The sequence below is a fragment of the Prionailurus viverrinus genome, chromosome C1 (assembly GCF_022837055.1).
Source record: "Prionailurus viverrinus isolate Anna chromosome C1, UM_Priviv_1.0, whole genome shotgun sequence".
NCBI classification, from domain to species: domain Eukaryota; kingdom Metazoa; phylum Chordata; class Mammalia; order Carnivora; family Felidae; genus Prionailurus; species Prionailurus viverrinus.
In genome coordinates this window covers 25,215,888-25,237,801 of record NC_062568.1, presented here as the reverse complement: position 1 = coordinate 25,237,801, position 21,914 = coordinate 25,215,888, and the positions used below count along the sequence as shown (strand labels likewise).

The 21,914-nt window shown below is 48.8% G+C and overlaps 1 protein-coding gene across 3 annotated transcripts in view; it reads left to right on the top strand.

Moving 5' to 3' along the window:
• Positions 1–21,914, top strand: part of NRP2 (neuropilin 2) — a 116,799-nt gene that overhangs the window by 37,782 nt on the left and 57,103 nt on the right. For all 3 annotated transcript variants that reach the window (XM_047870832.1, XM_047870831.1, XM_047870833.1), the window contains exons 4-8: positions 3,269–3,499; positions 5,174–5,329; positions 7,057–7,226; positions 9,116–9,271; positions 21,764–21,908. In XM_047870832.1, coding sequence (XP_047726788.1) covers positions 3,269–3,499; positions 5,174–5,329; positions 7,057–7,226; positions 9,116–9,271; positions 21,764–21,908 — 858 coding nt within the window. The remainder of the gene's footprint in view (positions 1–3,268; positions 3,500–5,173; positions 5,330–7,056; positions 7,227–9,115; positions 9,272–21,763; positions 21,909–21,914) is intronic.

Below are 21,914 nucleotides of genomic sequence, written 5' to 3'. Positions count from 1 at the left end.
AGCAGAACAGAGAAAGGAATTTTAAAATAACTTAAAAAGTAACATTGGAAACTGAATCACTGGAAAACGTGGGGGTTTTTTGTTGTTGTTGTTCATTCGTTTTCTGAGACTCTCTTGACCAAAGTTCAAGATCAGGTTTTCCTTCCTGGTGCCCAAAGACATCGCAGAATCTGAAATCTCTGGGGTCATCCACAGACAGAGAAAACTTGGAGTGCCCCCCCTGCTCCCGCTCCCTGAACTGAATTCACCTTTTGAGGGCAGGCCCAGCTCAGTTTGGATAAATCCACCACCATGTTTTAAATAGCTTTATGCGTGTGGATTCTTCCTTTGCTTGCAGAGTTATTGTAAAATTTATAGTGGAAAAAGATGGAGTGGGCACTTCTCACACCAGAGTCCTTTGGTATGAAACCATTCACTGCAGCCAAAATCCCCCAGCTTGTGTGGACAATCTTAGCATTGAGTGAACCTGCGTATTTGTTGACTGAGCTATTTTTTTTTTTTAACCTCTGATGCTTTTAACACATTGCAGAGAAGGATCTTGGATTAGGTCGATGTCTGCAAGACGCCCCTTTCGTCCCAAGATCGTCACCCTCTTGTGAGATCTCTCCCCCACATTTAACATCCAGCTGCCTGCTTTCTGGCACTTTGACCACAGTCCAAACTATGAGGTGGCACAATTACAGACCGAATGCACCATTGTAATGGGCAAGTTGGACTGTTCTGCATAAAAAGGATAAAACTGTCTTTCTTCCTCATTTAAAATAAGCCAGAGAATATACCCATGGATAGCCATGTGTCAGAGACAGATACATATTCTTTTTGGTGTTTTTGTTTGTTTGGTTGGTTGGTTGGTTGGTTGTTTTGCCATAAGAATATTATATTGGGGGCACCTGGGTGGCTCAGTCGGTTAAGTGTCCGACTTTGGCTCAGGTCATGATCTCACAGTTCAAGAGTTCGAGCTCCACGTCAGGCTCTGTGCTAACAGCTCAGAGCCTGGAGCCTGCTTCAGATTCTGTGTCTCCCTCTCTCTCTGCCCCTTCCCCACTCGTGCTCTGTCTCTGTCTCTCAAAAATGAATAAGCGTTAAAAGAATATATATCATATTGAAAACTTCTGACCAGTGAAGTGCAGGACCTCAGAACCCTGGAAGCTGTGGGTGCTTTAAAATGTCGCATTCTCCGGGCCTGTCTTCGACTCACTAGGTGTCCATTGTGGGCGAATTTTCCCCCATGGATGGGAGGAACCAAAGAAAGATTCCACCAAAAATTCCCCGCTCCTGTGCTGGGGGACGAGGTGGGGTGGGGTGGGGATTCCCCTTGCCCTGAGAAGGAATGACAAGACAGCAAACTTGAGGAGGGAATGTCAGGATGCCTTTTCCGGCTCTGGAAGCCAGTTGTGGCTAGAGAGTTAATTTCCTCCGGCTAAGTGACCCACATGGAGAAGGCTGCACAATGGCAATAAACACTAACCTTTTCAAGATTCCTCTCAGCCCCCCAAAGACCGGCCAGCTGGCTTCGCTTTGCCAAACTGCCTCATCCCAAACCATTGAGGAGGCCCTCCGGAGCGTGGGGCTTGGCAGTAAACAAAGCTGGGGGCTCAGTGGTAAACAAACTGGGGAAAGGCCGTCCCAGCTCAGCCCTCTGGACCCAGCTGCCCACTGGGCCGCCCGTGACTGACTGACAGAGTGCAGAGCCTCAGAGATGCGGCACTTTAGGGAGCCTTGGGAATGCTGAAAAGGTTAGCTCTCACCCATCCCCCATCCCCACGCCGCCAGGGCACAGCACTGGGCTGAAGGCAGAGGTGATGGATGGGCAGGTAGGGATGTTGGAATTTCCGGTCTGATGCTAAAGGAAGTTGCAATCCCCTTTCTCCCACTTATCTGCATGGCACCTTTTCCAAGTCAGACACGCGCGCTTTCCAGAAAGCCGTCATCAATAAAGAGCCTCACGGAGGGCCCTGCTGCAGGAGCCTCGGATAAAGACATCGCTGCGGGCTAAGATCAGTGTATTGACATCACACAGTTATATTTCAGCGGGATCCCCAGAGGACACTTCCTGCCAGTAAACACCTGGTTTATCGAGTATTTCTGTATTTTTTCTTCATGCTTAGAGTGCTTATTATCCTCCTCATAAATCCTGCTAGCTTTTTTTAATTTTAAAATCGGAGCGTAGTGAAATCAATGGCGATTGTCCAGCCTTTACATCCACTGCATTGACTGGCATCGCTTCTGGCCCCGTGCTGCTCCGTGAGCCCAGCGTCCTGGGGCTGGTCGGAAGCCCACGCTGGCCAATGGTGGCTGGGTGAAAGCACACGAGGGCCCTTTTAATGCGACTCCACCTAGAGGCATTAGCAGATCTGGTGGCTGTAATCCTCTTAGAGCTCCTGCTGCCGTCCAAGCCTGCACCGGGATGCGAATGTGTGCGGCATTTAATAAGAACGCCTCCGTGAGTCCCAGGAAAGCAGACACAAGAGCTTCGGAGAAAAAACAAGGCCATCCCTACCACAAAGGAACCAGAAGCCTTCCAAATGTCAATACACTGCCACATTTTTCCAAACTTGCTGCCGGAGCGGCCTTTAACATCCCCAACGCCCTGCTGTGATCCACCAGCTACAAACGTCGATTGTTAATTGTCTGGCCACTACAGAGCAGCTCGTTTTAATATAGTCATGACATGAATGAGACCCGAGCTCCCCTTTGCCCCTCCCCTGAGGCACCTTGGATCTTGGAGGGAGAAGGGGGCACTGGGTTGGCTCTGGGACAATAGGGGCTAGTGTTGAGGTCAGCAATAAATAAGGGGTAACATTGTTTTCCCTGCTGGCAATCAGCAAGCCTTCCTTAAGGATTGAAATAACTTACATTTCTGGAGCGAGCAGCTGAGTAATTGAGAAAGAAGGCTCTGTTCCTCTTTTCAAGAGAATCTCTCTCTTTTTCTCTCTTTCTCTCTCTCTCTCTCCCTCCCTGTATCTCACACACACACACTTCTTTCTAACCCCCCTCTACTCCCCAACTCCTCAATTGCTGATCTTACTGTATTATGTAGAGCACGCCAGCTCTCCTCCCCTAATTTCTCTCCTAAAGAAAGTCTGGCTTAAAGGCTTGAGACGTGGCTGTGAAGAGTATGTTGCTTCAAGGGCCACTCCAGTGAAAACAAAAACGTCACGAGTAGGGGGATTGGGGCTCCAACATGTAAATAACCCATGTGACAGAGGCAGGAGAGAAAGGCATGTTCTTCTCCTTTCTTAATGCTACAGTTCTCTTTTACATACAGGCTCCGAAGACTGTTCAAAAAACTTCACAAGCCCCAACGGGACCATTGAATCCCCTGGATTTCCCGAGAAGTACCCACACAACTTGGACTGTACCTTTACCATCCTGGCCAAACCCAAGATGGAGATCATCCTGCAGTTTCTGACCTTTGACCTGGAGCATGACCCTTTGCAGGTGGGCGAAGGAGACTGCAAATACGATTGGCTGGACATCTGGGACGGCATTCCTCATGGTAAGTGATGTCGCTGTCACGAGACCCTTCTCAGGAGCTTCGCCTTTGCCTGTGAATTGCTTTAGGAACGATAAAAGAGAGAGAGAGATTGAGAGAGAGAGAGAGAGAGAGAGAACAAAGACTTCAAAGCTCCTTAGGGTTTGTGTATGACCCATGATGACTTTCTCTTCGTATTCTTCACCAAGGATGATTTCAGAGAAATTGCAGGAAGGCAGTTTCCTTTCTTGGAGGTATTTTTCTGGAGAAGGATAGGAGGAGAGTGAGTAGATACTCGGATGAGGATGAGAAGACCTATCGGTAGTGTTCTTTTCTGCCCCAAGTTGTCAGGATTTCCAGAGAAAGTGACTCAGTGACCACTATGCTCCAATAGGATGCCAGAGCCAGACTGACTAGGTTTGAATCCTGGTTCTGCTCTGAGCAGTTCTGCAACCCTGGGTAGGTCACTTAAACTCTGTGTCTTATGTGTATAAATAAACTGTTTTCATCACCATTATTATTACTATGATTTTACTATTATTAATACAATCACAAATATCAAAAAGGTGCATCACCCAAGGCCCAGAGGAACTGGTGCTTCTCAGGGGGAGACCAACATAGGTCTTGAGCAGAATCTGTATTGGTGAAGAAACCAATTGTTCCTTTTTGTAGTCAGTATTAGTGTTTTGTTTTGTTTTGTTTTGTTTAATTTTTTTTTCAACATTTTTTATTTATTTTGGGGACAGAGAGAGACAGAGCATGAACGGGGGAGGGGCAGAGAGAGAGGGAGACACAGAATCGGAAACAGGCTCCAGGCTCTGAGCCATCAGCCCAGAGCCCGACGCGGGGCTCGAACTCACGGACCGCGAGATCGTGACCTGGTTGAAGTCGGACGCTTAACCGACTGCGCCACCCAGGCGCCCCAGTATTAGTGTTTTGCACTATAAGGGAGACTTGATGGCTAAGCAGTTTCATTTCCTGAGAAAAGCCTACGACTTAGTCAGAAAACTCGGGTTTGAGTCACAACTCTGTTATTTCCTAGCCGTATGAACATGGAAAAGTCATGTGACCTCTCTGAACCTCAATTTTTTCTTCTGTAGAACAGGCATTATAATGACAGCTTTCTGGCCCATCCCTGAACAGAGGGAGAGAACAGAATGAAGCCAGGTCAGGGAAAGTACGGTTGACCTTTGAACAATACTTGGACTGCCTATGCAGTTGAAAAATCCACACATTACTCTGAGTCCCCAAAAACTTAACTGCTAATCGCCTACTGTTGACCGGAAGCCTTACCAATAACATAAACAGTCAATTAATACATATTTTATATATTATGTGTAGCGTACCCAGTCTTCTTACAATAAAGGAAACTAGAGAAAAAGAAAATGTCATTAAGAAAATCATAAGGAAAAGAAAATACATTTACAGGAGCGTACTGTATTTCTCCAAAAAAAATCCACGTATAAGTGGATCCACACACTTTAAACCCGTGTTGTTCAAGGGTGAACTGTACTTTTTAATGTCCAGGAAAAATACTACGTGTTGTTCTTAAGACCTATTTTTGGTCATTCTTTTATGCCAAGGCATACCCAAAGGATGCTCCATGGAGTGACTGGTGATTGTGGCAAGTGCAAATGTATCGAAAATGGAGTTTGACCTTCCCATGTCTACTGACCTGTCTTTGTCTTGCATGTCCAGTCGGCCCCCTGATTGGCAAGTACTGTGGCACCAAGACACCCTCTGAACTCCGTTCGTCGACCGGGATCCTCTCTCTGACCTTTCACACAGACATGGCGGTGGCCAAGGATGGCTTCTCTGCACGCTACTACCTGGTCCATCAAGAGCCACCAGACAGTGAGTTGGGCAGTTGGGAACCTCTGTCCTGTCCTTCCATCAGGGCTGTGAGGACATGTAATGAAGACAGACTGGCCTCTGGGAGAGGAGAGGGCAGTTCTCTAGAATTTATAGTAGCATCTGAGTTCAGGGAATGGGGGCTATATCTTCTTGCTAGGCAGAGATTAATGAAAATAAGACAGATGTCGACTGGGTACCCCTTTCTTTACAAAGTACGTATGTGCACCAAGAATTAGTTATTCCCAGAGTAAGTCTCAGAACCATCGCAAGCCTCAGTTTTCCCATCTGTGAACGGAAGGGAGGTTAGTGAGGACGTCTCTATAGAGTCCCCTACCCTGTGCTAACATTTTTTGAGTCTGAGGCTATTTTTCTCGCTCTCTAAGCCTCAGTGGCCATTGTCAGAAAACTGAGTAATTTTTACACCTCTCATATAAATATATAAATATATATATATGTGTATATATATATATATATATATATATATATTAAACATCTCTGGCCCTGGGTAGAGCTTCTCTCACTAGACTGGTACACGCTTGCATTTTCACTGCACGCTTCCAGTATACACAGTTCCCAAGCTTCTGCTATATGCCAGGTGCCGTGCAAAGCATAAAGTGTACCTCTGGCTCCAGCTGCCCTGGAACTTCCCATCCAGGCCGTGAGTCTCCGGCCTCCATCAACGTTTACTCCCAACTCCTGAATCTTCACATCAGCTCCTCTAGGATGTGTGCCTCATATGTGCTGCCATTTCCACTGAGAAACCCAAAGGGTAACTTTAAGTACTAAAGACGTACTTGAAGACTGCTTGGAGCTGGGGAAATCGTGCCACGGTTGTAGACAGCTTATTGCGTGCCTACCTACGCACATGGCAGCCTGGCCTGCTGGAAAGGTGACGAGTTTTGTTCTGGGTTTTGCTTTTGCGCTTCTTCAAAAAGCCCATGAAGATTGAGTGACAGGAAAACAGTACTGCAAATTGCACCAGGGTCTGCAATGGGCCAGTTCAGTCACAGAGCTAGAGAGTGGATTTGATAGCTGAAAAAATTGCTGGTCTTTATCAGACACGTGCACACACAAATAGTGACCAGTGCCTGTGGTATCTGTGGGAAGGACAGCAATTGAGCTAATGGTGCATGGCCAGACTCAGTGACTTCTGGGTCCATTTGCCCAAGCAAGTGGCTCAGGGGAATGGAGTGGCACGCCTGTGCTCGCGGAGAGGTGTCCCAAAGACAGGCATTTACTGCTTTGTGATGTCTGTCTTCTGTGCCAGAACTCGAGACAGTTGAGTGAAAGAAAGAAGCAAAAGTGCCCCCTGGGTGTTTATTAATAAAGCAAGCTTCCCACGATGTATCAGCCCACCCAGATTGCCACGGGTCTATCACACGTTTACCTGTATTTCAATATCGGTGCATCTGGTGTCTGTGAGCATCCGTAGCCTGCGGCACCAACAGTTCTTGTGCTTTAGATTGTATTTTTAATTTGTATGATGATTCTTATTTACCCACAGCCTGACTCCTTTTAGGTCCAATTTAGTTTCTTTCAGACCCAGAGGGGTTGTCAAAGTCTGTGACTTGGCGGGGTTGTTTTTTAAAATGCGATCGTATAATGAGGTCTTTAAGACGAGCGAGTTCCTGCAAGGACTTGCCCCTAAGAGGGAGTAACATTTTCAGAGTCCCAGGGGTTCGAGGTTGAGAGACATAACTCTGCCTTTGACCATCTCCACTCCCCAGACTTCCAGTGCAATGTCCCTCTGGGAATGGAATCCGGCCGGATTGCCAATGAACAGATCAGTGCCTCATCTACCTACTCTGATGGAAGGTGGACACCCCAGCAAAGCCGCCTCCATGGTGACGACAATGGCTGGACACCCAACTTGGATTCCAGCAAGGAATATCTCCAGGTACTCACTCAGATGTACTAGAGGGTGTGCAGAGGGCACGTGTGTTGGTGGACAAGGGAGGTGGCTCCTCGCCTGGAGCGGACAGAGGACACAAAGAAAATAAACACAGCCTACTCGAGAACCCCGTTCATCCATCCGTCCAAAAACACAGGTGCCAGGCACGAATAGACTTAGCCAGGTGTTGTGCTAACTACTGGGATAAAATGACAAGTAAGATGGACACTGCCGCTGCCCTTGTGACACCTACCAGGCCTCAGAGTTGTTTGGCCTGGGTGCTATTTGCCTCTCAGTAGAGATATCCATGGAACATTCTATAAACAGTTCCAGATCTTCCTCATTCTTGGCAGAGGGAGGCATCAGAGACTTGGTAGGGGGAGGGCATCTTCCTAAGGGCAGACTTGAGTCGCTAGCTGAGGCATGGCAGCCTCTCATGATCTTTGCTTCTTGGAGGGAGCCCTGCCAGGAAGGTTTTGCACATAGCTATCAGAGAAGATAGAACACATGGGAAAATGTCACTACCGGGAATGAAACTCTAGTTGCCCAGATGCTCTGCGGCATCTTTTCAGACTATTGTTTGCCTTCCTTCTGAATAAGACTTGCAGTTTGTGTTGAATAATCACCCTGAAACTACAGACTGGTCCAGCTCCCATCCCCCAGGGAAGAGCAGCTTCTGGGTCCATGCTAGAGCAATGACTGCTTTTATGACACACACACCAGACGGCCTTGTGACCCATTGACAATCCTGTCCTAGTTCTGATGTGACACAGTGACCTCCGCTCTGAGAAGGATGTTGTGGAACAGGCAGCAGGAAAGGGAGAAGGGCTACTTAGAAACTCCCAGGGAGTCCACAGAGGTTCGAACAGCACAGTCCTCCGGCCATTTTGTAACTGTGTCTCCTCTGCCTCTCCAAAAACCCTTCTGATCCTGCAAAGCTTCCAGAACGCTCTCCTTTATAATCAATGTCCCATTGATTTCACTCCTTATTTTTGGGCCTCAATCATAAACTTTCTCTTATTGCTATCCAGCTGTCTGTCATACACATATGCAGCCCCGCATACTTCTTTTGAATTGCTTACTATGCTGAGCACATAGTAAGTAGCCAATAAATGCTTCCTGACTCAAATTTTACCAGCGAGTGCTGGCTAAATTTTGATCACACAGAGGTTGCCATTAAGAAACGCCGTAGCCAGCAAAGGAATGGCATTCCTTTGGGTTTTTTCCAAAGCAATTTCCAAATGGGTTTGGCGTTGTGGGGAGAAAGGTGCCTCCAAATGTTGGCCATCTTCCTCATCAAGCAAAAGGTCAGGACTTGGTGCATAAGCCTAATTGCTTGGGCAGACTCTGCGTGCCCTTTGACCCTTTAGTGACCTGAGTGACTAAATACACAATGGATTGAGGGACTGAGGGCACGGGAGGCAAAGCAGCCCTGAGCTGAGACGCTGCAACAAGGGTGTCATAAGTGAATTGGACTGGCCTGGACTGGGGTGGAGTGGGCGGAGCGGCGTGGATTTAGCCATTGTTCCTTTAGAATAGGATCTGCTTTTACTACTTAAGGCGGGCTGTAGTCCAGTAAGAAGGGGTCACAGTTCTAGATGTTCAAGGATCCCTTTAAGATAAACTGACTACCGTCCATTCAGATTTGCAAAGAAGAGAAAAGCAGAAAAATAATCAAGTTACAGTTTCAAAGGTGTCCAATCCAGTGTCCAATAAGCCGAGATTAACCGTCCAGCTTGGAATTGCAAACTGATAACTGATCGCGCTGATTCTGAGGGAATCACAGACACGACTTGTAAGCCGGGTATTCCATTCGTGTCCTTTGAAGCAAAAGCAAGATGCTGCCCTCCTGTCAGGAGCGGCGGCCCCCTCACTCCTCTTCTGCTCTCCCTCAGGTGGATTTGCACTTTCTAACCATGCTCACAGCCATTGCCACGCAAGGAGCGATTTCCAGGGAAACCCAGAATGGCTACTACGTCAAATCGTACAAGCTGGAAGTCAGCACGAACGGTGAAGACTGGATGGTGTACCGGCATGGCAAAAACCACAAGGTAAAACCCAGATCCCCACCTCAAAGGCACGCTGGGGTGGTGCAGGAGGCTTGGGACAAGAGGAGCTTCCAGCTGACCCCACAGAGGGGAGGAGGCCTTGTTCCGTGAGGTTCAAATAATTGATGGAGGCGTGGGAGGCGGTGGCCCTGAAAATACCCTTTCTCACGCGAAAGCGATTGGAAAACGCGGTTTCTCCGACAGCCGGGCTGCTGTTGCATGTCGCACAGCAGAGAGAGAGCGAGCAAGCTTGCGGAGTGCTCTCTGACTGCAAATGAAGGAGAAAATGCGTTCCCAGTCCGCGCCTCCCTACACAGGATTCATTGAGCATTTATGGCCTGAGTCCCTTCCACATGCTGGGTTAACAATCACAAAGCCACATGAAACTGTAGTTCAGGAGTTACCGAGGTCTGGAAATGAAAGGGCACAAATCCTGAGAGGGACTCACAATGTCCCGAAGAAGAAAGAGGACAATAAATAATGAGGAGAAATTCAGTTTGTCAGGGATGGGATCTGAACTGGCAATCACGCTTGGCGGCAAGGCATTGAATTCTCGCAGCTGGTGTCTTCAGTGTCTGTGGCCCCCAGAGGTGTGGCCGTGTGGGTGATGTGGGGTTTTTGTTGCACACAAGGATGAATGCTGGCGCTCGGCTTACTTAGACACGTGGCATTCTGCCGGTGAGCGGGCCCGGGCCAGCACTGGCGATACACTGCTCATAAGGTGCACGCAGCGTATAGGGGGCTTATTGGAAGTGGCTGGTGGTCTCACCTGGGCGGGGGGAGGACACGGTCATGCGCTGGCTCCCGGCTCTAGGAGGAGAGTGCCTATCCTTCCCTGAATGGAAGTGGGGACAGGCAAAGAGACCCTCCTCTTTAGCGCTACGGTTCCCCTGTCTGTCACGCTGTGAATGATCAAAATGGGACACATGGCACCACACCTAGAGAGGCCAAAGATCGTTTGCAAACACAGCCTCCTTGTCTCCTACCACTGCCCCGAGGCTGCTTGCCCTCGCTGGGGAGACTGGAAACCTTGAACCGAGAAAATGCTCCACTGTAATGTCGACACCGATTCGCTCTGGAAATGTGAGTTTTTAAGGCAGTGGATTTTTTTTTTATTATTAAAATTGCCATAGTAACGTGGCACCATTCATCTGAAAATCACGGCTTCTAGATATTACCAGGTGTCACACACACACACACACACACACACACACACACACACACACACACTTTCCTCATTTGACGAATAGGGAAAGTGAGGTAGTTAATTGAAGGACCTCCTCACCTTAACATGTTCAACCAGGTCTGGTTTCTCACTGACTTTGTTTATTTCAGTTGCAAATATCACTTGGAAATGGCAAGCCGGAGCTGGCACTGGATGCTAGGTGCATGGGCTGAGTCCTCTCCCCAACCTACTCTTTTTCATGCCTTCTCTCCCCACCCACCCTGCTCAATAAGAAACTGGTGGAACCTAGAAGCTGAGCCAGGCAGGCGAGGGCCAACGCTGAGTCGGAGTGGGTCCTGAGGGAGAAGGAGGAGTTTCACCTGACAGCCTCCCTGTCCAGGCGCAATGACTAAGCAGCGCTGGCCAGAGGGATACTGTAGCATAAGCTGATTTTAAAAGCACGCAGATGGACTGGGATGCTATTTAAAACACTATTTGTAGGAAATCTGCTTTCGGAAATACCTTAGCACTGCACATTTTGACAGAATGCTGTCCTCCCTGGCTTCATCCCTGGTATTCATTCTGCAGGGAAGCTATTCCTGAGAATTGAATTTAGCTTTCTGGGCTCCTTTGGAATCAGTCTCAACTTTTTCATATTGGATGCATTATTCTTTCTCTCTCTCACTTTCTCTTCTCACCCTTGGCTAAATTTCTTTGCCCAGGAGCCAAGGGGTAATTTCATTTTCGTTTTGTTGTTGTTGTTTGGTTTTTTAGTGAATCCGTCCTGCCCACATAAAAAGTGCTGGGGCAGAGGAAAAGCCCCTTCCCTTCCCCATTAGATAATTCATTCTCTGGCTAACCTAGAAGGAGGCTGGAGAATGGAAAGCCTGCCAATAAGGCGTCACCCCCTCCCCACGCTCCCTTGCCCCACCGCGGGTGTGGTGGGTGACGAGGGAGACCTGCCCGTCCTCCCCTCCAGGGGTGATCTCTGCTGCTCCCCCATTAGCAGATCCGTCTCCCAGATGTCTGTATTTAACGTGCAGATTCCGCACCGTTCGTGGGGCGTCGGCGCGGCTCTCTGGGCTGTTCGGGTTGAAATAGTTGAGTGAACCGTGCCAAATAGATTTGTCAAGTCTGCTGCAGTTTGATTTGATGCCATGAAGGGGAGGGGGGTGAGGAGGGGCGTCGGGGGCAAGAGGGGGAGAGGCTTCGTCTGGGTCGGTCGCTACCACTGGGTTCCTCTTTGCAGCCGCTGGATGGATGGTGGGCGCCACGCCAGGCCGGCCAGTACCGGGTGGTGGGCTTGAAAGCACAATTCAGGACCTGTGAGCGAAGCATAGCAGAGGGGAAGGCGGAGGCTGTTCTCCACGGTGCAGAGGGAGGGTTTGCAGATGCAAGCCTGCGCGCGGGGTGTGAGGAAGGGATGGTGCCGTTGGGGGCAGAGATGTAGGAACTTGATTTCCATTCCTGGGTCCCTGTCAGCACCAACATGGTGTGCCAAAGACCAGGGAATCGGGGAAATCGGAGAAAAACAAGATGAAGGAGTGCTGGCGGTGGTGGGGGATGGCTATGCTATCTCCTTGCTACACACCGTTTACAGTTTGGACCCAGACCGGGCTGAGGCAGGGCCTGGGCCTATGGCCGAACGACTCTTGTCCAGGAAGTGGGGACCAGGGAGCTCTTTCCAGCCTCCCTCGGCCTCCGAGCAGCCTCCTCTTTGTCTCTTCCCACCCGGTAGGTCGTGACGAGGTTGCCTATGGGGGAGGCATTCCGCTATCGTGGGGGGTATTGCGAGCATCCTCCTGGCAAAACACAGCCGACTTACGCAGGCCACATGTACAGCACATCCCCAAATCCTTATCCAATTACACATGCCATAAATATATGGAACCTATGATTTTCCTATAGGGTGGGCCCTCCTCATGCATATTTATGGCATAACCACAAGGCAGAGAGCTTGTCCGCCTGATGGAGCCCATATCCAGCCCATGTGCTCCCTTAGATTATACAAATTGCTTCAGATCTATTTCTTCAGAAACCACAAGTAGAAAACGACTGCTTTTGGTTTCGCCAGCTATATTAATAACACCCCAAACATTGACATAGTGTTGTAAATACAGTATTAGAAGGTTCGTGTACGTGCCTATAATTATAGGCACAATCATGTGCACACAAACCAAGAGAGGGGCATAGAGAGAGATGGGAGCAGCTGGGGGCATGAGGCCTTGGCCAGGACCCCACTTACCTCTGACTTGCTGATTCTGGGAGTGTGCACTAGAGGGAATGAGACCGAGACTTCTAGTGTCAGGGCAGAGGGACAGAGGCCAGTGCCCTTATATGTCTAAGCAAAAGCCCTTGCCTTCCTTCCCCCCCTACTTGGTAAGCATGGGCGTCTCCTTGTTGACACAGCCCCGGTTACCTTGCTCTTAGTCACAATGCTGCTGGCTGTTCTGATGTACTTGGAAGAAATCTGGGCTCAAAGAGAGAGTCTGTGGGGGTGCTAAACATATCTTGATGGCCAGACTGAGGATGGGAGGGGGAGGACAGGGATGAGGTCCAAGCATTTTCAGAATTACCCTGTAATGAGTGGCGGAAACGCACGAAGCTCGTCATACTAATGCAATCGTGGCCGCCAATGGGATCAGAGAGCCTTCAGGTACCACCTCATTCGCTTCAGAATGTGGCACTGTTTCAAAGACTGGAATCAAAGCTCTTAAAGTAATTTGCCCCAGGACCTGGGGAACCATGGAGTCCCCAGGAAAGGCACCTGGTCATGGGGCTTTGATCTCTAGGAGGGTGTTCCCAGCAATCTGATCTAGGCCTGGCCGTTGTCTTGGATCCAGAGGGAAATCAGCTTCCTAGATGTTCAGTCTAAGGGTCTAGAGGTGTGCATATTCCTGGAGAGCCTCCATTGGTTTTGAGATCTGAAGTTGGGCTCAGACAGCGTGACTCAGCATGGCAGGCTCTTGGAGTTACATCACAGAATGGGCTGCATCCTAGAATCTTGAAGATGGAGTTGCTTTGCATTTGATTCGGCCATATCCCTTCAAGACACTTAAACACCTCACTTCGAAAATTCTCTGCCCTATATTTATTTTCTGGATTAAAACAAATGACTTTGAAAGCCACTTGAGAATTTAAAACCGTCTGAAATCATCAGAGACTTAGGAGGAGAGAGAGTGGTGTCCTGAAACCAAACCCCCCAAATCAGTCGGCAAACGGAACCACGCGGCGTCTATTTTCAGATCCCCTTAGATGATGCACTGTGTGACCTTGGAAATTTCTCTTCATGGCTCCGTGCCTCAATGTTTCCGCCTGCCCAAATGGAATGGTGCTGCGGCGGCTCTTGGCAGAGCACCTTGGGATCTGTAGATGGAAGGGTGTCTGCAGGTGGAATTAATGTATTAGACCCACAAAGCTCTTCTTGAGCAGAAGCAAGTTATCAGTTTAAAAAGTAACAAGGCCCCATGGGATATCTATCTGCCTCCTTTAAGATCGGAGGTCTGGAAGGGACCTGATAAGTCACCCAGACCTTTCCCTGCATCTGATGGGCCCTGTGCTGGAGCTGCCTGGGACGAACGTTGCCCTCCTCGGCTCCAGTCTTCTGTGAGGGATGCAGTCGTTCCCCTAATTAACAACTCACAGTTTTCAAAAAATACCTTTTTTTTTTTTTTTTTACCTCCTGGCGGATGACTGCATTCCCCTTATCCTTTTCATTGTAGTTTTTGTTTATTGTGTATGAGACGACGACGATGACACAAGCTGTCAGCTGGGAAATAGCCTCAGCCTTCAGAAGCCATGCGTATGGTTGCCTCGTCGAACCAGGGTTGTGTATATTCCGAAGAGAGCCGATGCCCTTTCGAAATTCATGTCCCCCGGTTTCTCTGCCCCCTTCAGTTATAACTGAGAAGAATCCAGGGCCCTACGTAATTAAGTTTGTCCCTTATCCATTTGCCATGGGATGAGCTCAGACCCTTAGCCTCTCCACTTAGGAAGCCCAAGGGAAAATGTCATTACACATAAGCTTGGAACCTTTTTTCTATCAGGCTCCTGTGGCCGGCTTCACCCAACTCCCATGGGTGCTGAATTGTCTCTGGGAGCTGAGGCCAGCCTCCCTGGCGCTTACGATGCTCCCTGCCAAATTCCCAATGCCTTCCATCGCACTGCTGTGCACTGAGGCCAGTGGGACAGAGCGAGTGAGCAGGGCTTATAAAAGGGTGTAGTGATTCTGCAGGGGCTGGAAAAACTCTTCTTTGCCCTAACTCCAGCGTCTCTAGATGAGCATGGGAGTGAACACCTCATCTGGTAGGTTGTCGGGTTCTTTGCCATCACCATTTCCCTGCTCTGAGATTTGCTGAGATTCTGCTGGAAGAGGAATGCGGTTGGCAGAGAGTCTCTGGAGCCTGACTCCCATACCCTTTCACGCTCTCTTCTGCCCACCTGCAAGTTAAAGGCACCTTCTCAAAAAATGTGACAATGTGAGAATGCCTGTGTTTCTCTCCCGACCTTCCCGGGAGGACATTGGCCACTCCCTTTCATTGCTCTGATGCTATACTCTCCCCCACACCATCTCTCCTCTAGCCCCAAATCCCTGAGCTGCCCTCCCCTCCTCTTCTCCTTGGTGCTTTCCTGTCTCCAGTCCCAAAACCCTAATCCTGTTAGTATGCTGTGTTCCAGGGCTCGGCGTCTCGATGGGGGTAACATAATCCTGCAGTAAATCTAACGGGGACCCACAAGGCACACACAGATGGGATGCACACGTCCCACCCACCTCCGCCCTCACCCTCAGGAAGAAACCGGCCTCCCCCGCCCTCCACCCCATGACACGTCCCTGCTCCTCTGTCTTCTCCTTTACATCAGCAGAGCTGCTTGATGACAAAAACAGCCCTAAGTAAAGGAGCAGGAGACAGGAGGGCATCATGGTCATAAATGAGCATTTGGTGGTTAAGGAATTTTCTCTGCCCTGCCCCCCTTCTTCCCCTCCCTTAAAGTCTCCCCCACTTCTCTCTCATATCTGTATATGTATACACATCTATATGAGACACATCCCTTCTGACTCTGTGTCTGGCTAAGTTCCCACATCCACTAGAATGAAAGCAGCTTAAAAAAAATTTTTTTATAGTCTTTAAGGAGGAGTTTTAAGAGAGAATTGTCAGGGCCATGATTTACAAAAAGGAAAAAAAAAAGTGTCCATTACCTTAACATCGTTGTCCCCGAGTGCAACAGCCCCCCTACCCTGCCCCCCACCCCTTGCCTGTTTGGTGCAACAAATTAATTAAACAGGATGGTGTTCATTGATTAACAATTTATTTTTATGTGTAGGCCCGGTGGCTGGTTTTAGAGAAGATGCCAGGGAAGAGGGTGGGAGAGAGCAGACAGGCCTTGGGTTCTGCAGTAAGGATGAGTCCATTCAGTTGTTTCAGAGAGAAATTTTTAAAATCTGCCACTGGTTTCCCCAGTTTCTGCCCTCCGTTCCTGCCACCTCTCCCTTCTGCCTGCTTTGTTCTCCTCCTCCTTGAGTGTCCGTGCCAAGTAGATTGAAAAGGAGAACTTTGGATGCAATGAAACATTTATTAGCGGAGAGAAATATTTATTTTAAAAAAAGGGGGGGAAGAAGAAGAACGTCTCCTGCACAATTTCTACCTCAGGGCTCCAGCACTGTGTTGCCTTTGAAAAATTGCCTGCTTTCTTTGCAGTCCCTGGAGCTGGCCACGTTCAGATACTTACAGCAAAATCGGAATAAACTGTAGGTCATGCCATAGGTAATGAAGAGACAGGCGTGTGCAGACTGAATACCAAAGCCCTACTCGGATGGGAGACGGTGCACATGACGAGAGCCCGCGTGTGTCAACTATAGGGCCTGCCTGCTTGAGGAAGGTTAAGCAGCCGGCTCACACCGCGAGCCTGCACCTTATCTCTCTGCCAAGAAGCTCAAAGCCTGTGATGGACGTGAAGCATCCACGCCATCCCGGGCATCTGAGTGCTGATGGCAGAGATGAGGGGGGCGACGGCAAGGGATGTGGGCCTGGCAGGAAACACCTCTGCCCAGAGAGGCCTCCACCTGGCCAGCACTTCACCTGTTCTCAGCTTTGCTAGAGTCACCGCATACTCTTAAAAGAAGACTTAAGGACAGGTCAGCGGGGAACGGTGGCTGTAACAAGAAAGGGGATGAAAAACAGAGAAGAGATGACCTCAAAGCCATCAGGGATGCCTTCCGGCTAGATGTTTCCTATTAGATCACATATATTATTTTCTTTCATTTCACATGCTGGTATACTCCACGCCTTAGGAGCTCGTAGGCATGGTCAAAACATGTTGGTTTTCTTTTCCTGGGTGGGGTATAGAAAGTAACCACGCTGGGATGTTGGGTGGCAGCCAAGTTAATTGGCAGGTGCCCCCTCCCCCGAGAGGCGCAAATCAGAAAATCTTTGCAGTGCTGCTGGTCTCAGATTCTGTCTTACTGCAAGTAAACCAAAGGTCTCAAGAATCAATTGGAAAGTGTTGGATTATGTTCAGAATTCAGCGAGGCACCAAATGGATTATCCAAACCACTTTGTGCCCTGAATTCCTTTTTAAACTTGGTTTACAGGGATGCACTTGAAGGAATCTATGTGTTCAACACACACACACACACACACACACACACACACACACTTTAATAATTACATCAATCAATGCTATCCTTACCTCTTAAAAAAACTAGGGATACACTAGTTGTGCATCCCTACTTGAATACACTTCTGGTTTTCTTTTGGGGTGGTAAAGCAACCATATTAGCATTTTTCTTTTATTTTTCTTAAATTTTTTTTTAACGTTTATTTATTTTTGAGAGAAAGAGACAGAGCATGAGGGGGAGACACAGAATTGGAAGCAGGCTCCGGGCTCTGATCTGTCAGCACAGAGCCCGAGGCGGGCTCGAACTCACCAACCGTGAGATCATGACCAGAGCTGAAGTCGGGCGCTCAACCGACTGAGCCACCCAGGCGCCCCAGTTTTTCTTTTAAAATTAACAAAAACATATACCATCTGCGACATCCAGCTTTTAAAACAGATGTTATCATGTTATCACAGTTTGATGATCTGGGTGTCTTATGCTTATCTGGGCGTGTACCATATACTGACGATCCACTGATTCTTCTCAGCATTATGGACACCTTACTGTCAAGTTACGACCTCGAAGTGGGGCGTGAGAGTCAATGGCTGTTAGAACTTGAACCTCCCCTTTGAACAGAGACCCATTTGTCACTTGTGATGTAGCTTTCACTGTAACATCTGTCCTGGGTGTTGTGCAGGCATTGGAGCCAGCAGGGAGGGCTGGTAGACTTTAGCGTTCACCTGCAAGCCTGTTATTGAGTTTATCTTCCTGAAGGAGAAACCAAGGTATCTAAGGATTATTGATTTGCCTATAGTGATTCAGTGAGTCGGCAGGGAGTAGGGAATAAAACCAATTTCCTGGCATCATTTCCCATGCACACAACCCCTTACCTTGCAGCGCCTAGACGAGATGCCAAGAATCCATCTCAGAGAATTTGATCAGAAAACATATGAAGGGTGATTCTGAAACCACAGAAGCATTGAGAAAGTCATAAAGATGTATAATATATGATAGCATTTACCAGCTATAAATAGGAAGATGCAGGGAGAAAAATAGAGACCTTGTAAATCCATTGGGTCAGGAGAAATAGAAACTGCTTAATATTTCATTAAAAATGGATTTTCATAAATTGCACTTTGATATCTTTGGGTGCAAGACAATACGTAAGGACTAAGGTGTTGTTATTCATTACTTTTCATTATTCATAATTTGAACCGTTATTGAGCAAAAACATCAACAAGGTATACTCTCCCTCTGAGTGGGGCACTCGCCATGTGTTTTGGGCACTATTTGACGCGTATTAAAACCCACAGCACTCGTCTACAAAAGCACTCAGGCTCTAAGGGACAATGGACAACTAAAATGCCCTGTTACATTGCTGGGGCAGTTCTAGTTGGACACTCTTATGCAGAAAGCCTTAGAATCTGGGGGCCAGCAAAGACCTTACAAATCAACTCATTTAATAGAGGAGGAAGTTGAGGCCTGGGGGAAGTGGAGGTATTTGCCCACACTTCCGAGTTAATCAGCAGCGCAGTGTCTGTCCTGGCTCCTGCCTCAGTGATGTCCGAGGATTTTTTTTCCCCACTCCACCACACTCAGCGTGAAAGGTGTATCACAGGTTTAATCAAACAAGGTGGGATTCCTTCAGCAAAGGGTCCAGAGAGCAGGGGCAGATCTGAGCACAAAGTCAAGGGCAAACAGGAAACCAAGAAGGATAATTTGAGGCCACACTGAATGAGGCTTCATGTGGTTCCAGGCAGGGGCAGGAGCAGAGTGAGCAAAACGGAATTAGAATGACGCGGAGTTGGAGCGGTCAGCTAGGTGGCCTCAGCAGAGAAGCCGCGTGCTCGTCCCCTCTCCGACTGGGGCCACCGTAGGCGGAGATCCAGGGGGCTCACCCAAAGTCTGGGACCTCGTGCCTCTGGGGGAAGACCAACCCCCTCGCCAGACTGGGTCACTCGTGTGTGCGCGTGGCCACACCCACGTGCAGCCACACTCACGCACATGCCAGCCACCCAAAGGCAGTCCAAAGACACAGTCATTTCCTTACTGAGCGGGAGGAAGGAAAGGTTTCGCACTGTTGTCTGCCAACGCTGAAAAACGAAGGGGTCAGATAAGATAAAATTGGATATTAAAAACACATAAGACGTGCTGTGTTTCTAAACGGTACCAGCGTGGTGTATATGTTGTGGATTAGCAGCTGTGTTAAAGTTCAAATCCACTCAACGCTCCAGTTCTGTATTCACATGACAAATCAAGCTCCCCCCCCCCATATGAACTCCTCAGCATCTCCGGATGGAGGCCACACACAGTCACCATCACCGTCCTCAGGGAGCAGGCTGGTGGTGGCCCCCCACTGCTCCCAGCACCCTCCCCAAATAAGCAAAGTGCTGCATTTGCTTCTGCCCTGCCAAAAGAACAAAAACAAACAAACAAACAAGAGCTTCTGCCTCATGCTGAATTCTAGGAGGACTGAGTCATCTCATTCTCTTGGATTCAGTTCCTCCATTCCTGTCTCAGAGCCGCAGAGTCCTTTAGAAGCACCCGAGAAGCCATGGAGTGGGCATGGCCAGGCCAGAGCCGTCCTGCACCCTGTCCCCTCCTCCTCCGGTCATCCTTCTCCAAGATTAAGATCACAGAGGCTTGGGTACCTCTCTCCCCTTCTCCCCATCGGCCTTTCCCCAGGTGTCTGACCTTAAGCCGCTTTCCTCCTGTTTCCCTGGCCATTCTTCCCTTGTTTTGTTTTCTCGCCCCTCTTTGTCTCCCATCACTGTAAAGGAAGCAGCCAAATCAAACCTGTGAGAGAGACCGGTGGTCAAGCAGTTCTGCCTCTTGCTCCCTGCGGTTAGCAAGGCAGCAAAGGAAGGAACTTGGCCTCAGGACGGGGCAGGAGGCTCCCCAGCAAGGAAAGGGAAGCAGCAAGCTAGGCAGGCTGTCGGGGGGAGCTCCCCTGGGTCGGTGGGCTTAGCACCAGGAACAAGAGGTTTAAACTGAATATGGTAGGCCAGTGAAAACCTGTTTCCTCCTCGCCTTTCTTCCATCTGTCTTAAATGAGCCACCTCCCCTCATCTGGTCGCAAAAGGTGTAGCGTCTCTTACCCTCCCCCACCCCCCCCACCCCCCCCCCCCGCCATCAGTGCTGTGCTATTAAATGGCTGTAACTTTTGACCTCAGCAAGTGGGAAATATGAAGGGTTCAAGGTTGCCAAATGGCAGAGTTCCTAGTTACAGTTCATGGGAAAGAAAGAACCACGTTGTTAATTAGCTCTAAGCTGCCATGCAGCCCACTCCTGTGACCTAGAGCTTTCTATGTCAGGATTATAAACACACATCCCTGAACAGCAACTCCACCTCCATTCAGCCCATGCTTGGAGACCTTAAGGGCTCCAAGACTCCTAGCCACCAACATAAACGCTGCAAATTTATTAAAAGAGATGACAGTCAACGTAGGAACCCACAAGCCTACAGCCTAAAAACATGGCAGGGGCTTTGGATCCAGACAGACATCTCTGAGCCTCCATTTTCTCGTCAATAAAGCAGAAATAATAATACTTACCTTCTGGGGCATTATAGAGGTAATTGTGTTTACACAGTGTCTGGCTCAGGGGTATTCAAACATCCCAGTTTCCCCATCGTCTTGTCCCAGCCCTGTCATGCCCAAATACCTGGCATGCTATAGATATCATGAGCTGAAGTATTTAGTCCCTCAACCCAGAAGAAATTGCTAGGTGTTGCAGAGTTGGCCGTGAGTAGATTTGCAAACTCTCCTGATTGTTAGAGCTATGACAGGTATGATTTAGAAGTGACGGTTGGTTGGTCTCTCCCTCCACCCTTAGCCAGAGAAACCAAGAGAAACTCATATATACTTGCACAAGCTACTTTTTTTTTTTTTAATGGAGAGCACAGAAAAGCATAAGGTCCATATGGCAGTTATTGATTTGGGCCATCTGGTAAACTAGGACTTACTCCTACCATGTTGGCTTAGAAGCTACTCCCAAAAGCCTTTCCTCCCCTAAGAGATGCATTGGTCAGATGGGGACAGGGATGGATTTCATTACAGGGCGGGGATTACAGTGAGAGGAAGCCAGAGCAGGACTCTGAGAGACTGTCTGCAACCCTGACCCTACAACAAAGACCAGAGAGAACCAAAAAAGTGTTGATTGACACAGGGCCATTAGGGGTAGATGGTGGGTGGCCCCATGCTCTCACCCGCTCATGGAGCAGGGAGGCCTCAAAGTAACTAACAAGACAACTGTTGAAGCACTTTATAAAAATACCCTGTGAATATTCCTATATGCCTGCACCATGACGGAGGGGGAGCATCAAGTTCAAGCTAGTGGGTGGGGTCTGCCAGCCCTAAAAGATGACCTTTCGGCTCCATTTTTAAAGAATATTCCACTTTTTGTGCCTCTCCCTCTCTCCGCTCCTGAAAGCGTTTTCCTTTTCAAGGCAAACGTGTTTCCCTCTGCTTGCTCTCGGCCAGAGGCAAAGTTTTCCTTTCCTTTAAAAGTTTTTGTGAAGACCATTTATTGTTTTCACGTGAGAGCAGTGTGAGCCATTAGATTTTTTTTTTTCCATGGGGCTTCTAACAAAGCCCCAAACAACAAACGCACTGATTCTTTTTAAACCGGAGGGAACTAAGGTTCAACAGAACTTTTGCACTGCCTTCAAGGACTGTGTTGAGTGGCCAGCCTACAAACTGGGACTTCAACGGCGGTTTCCCGTCTTCCGCTGCAGGTATTCCAAGCCAACAACGATGCCACGGAGGTGGTTCTGAACAAGCTGCACACGCCGCTCCTGACCAGGTTCGTCAGGGTCCGGCCCCAGACCTGGCACTCCGGCATTGCCCTGCGGCTGGAGCTCTTCGGCTGCCGGGTCACAGGTGAGG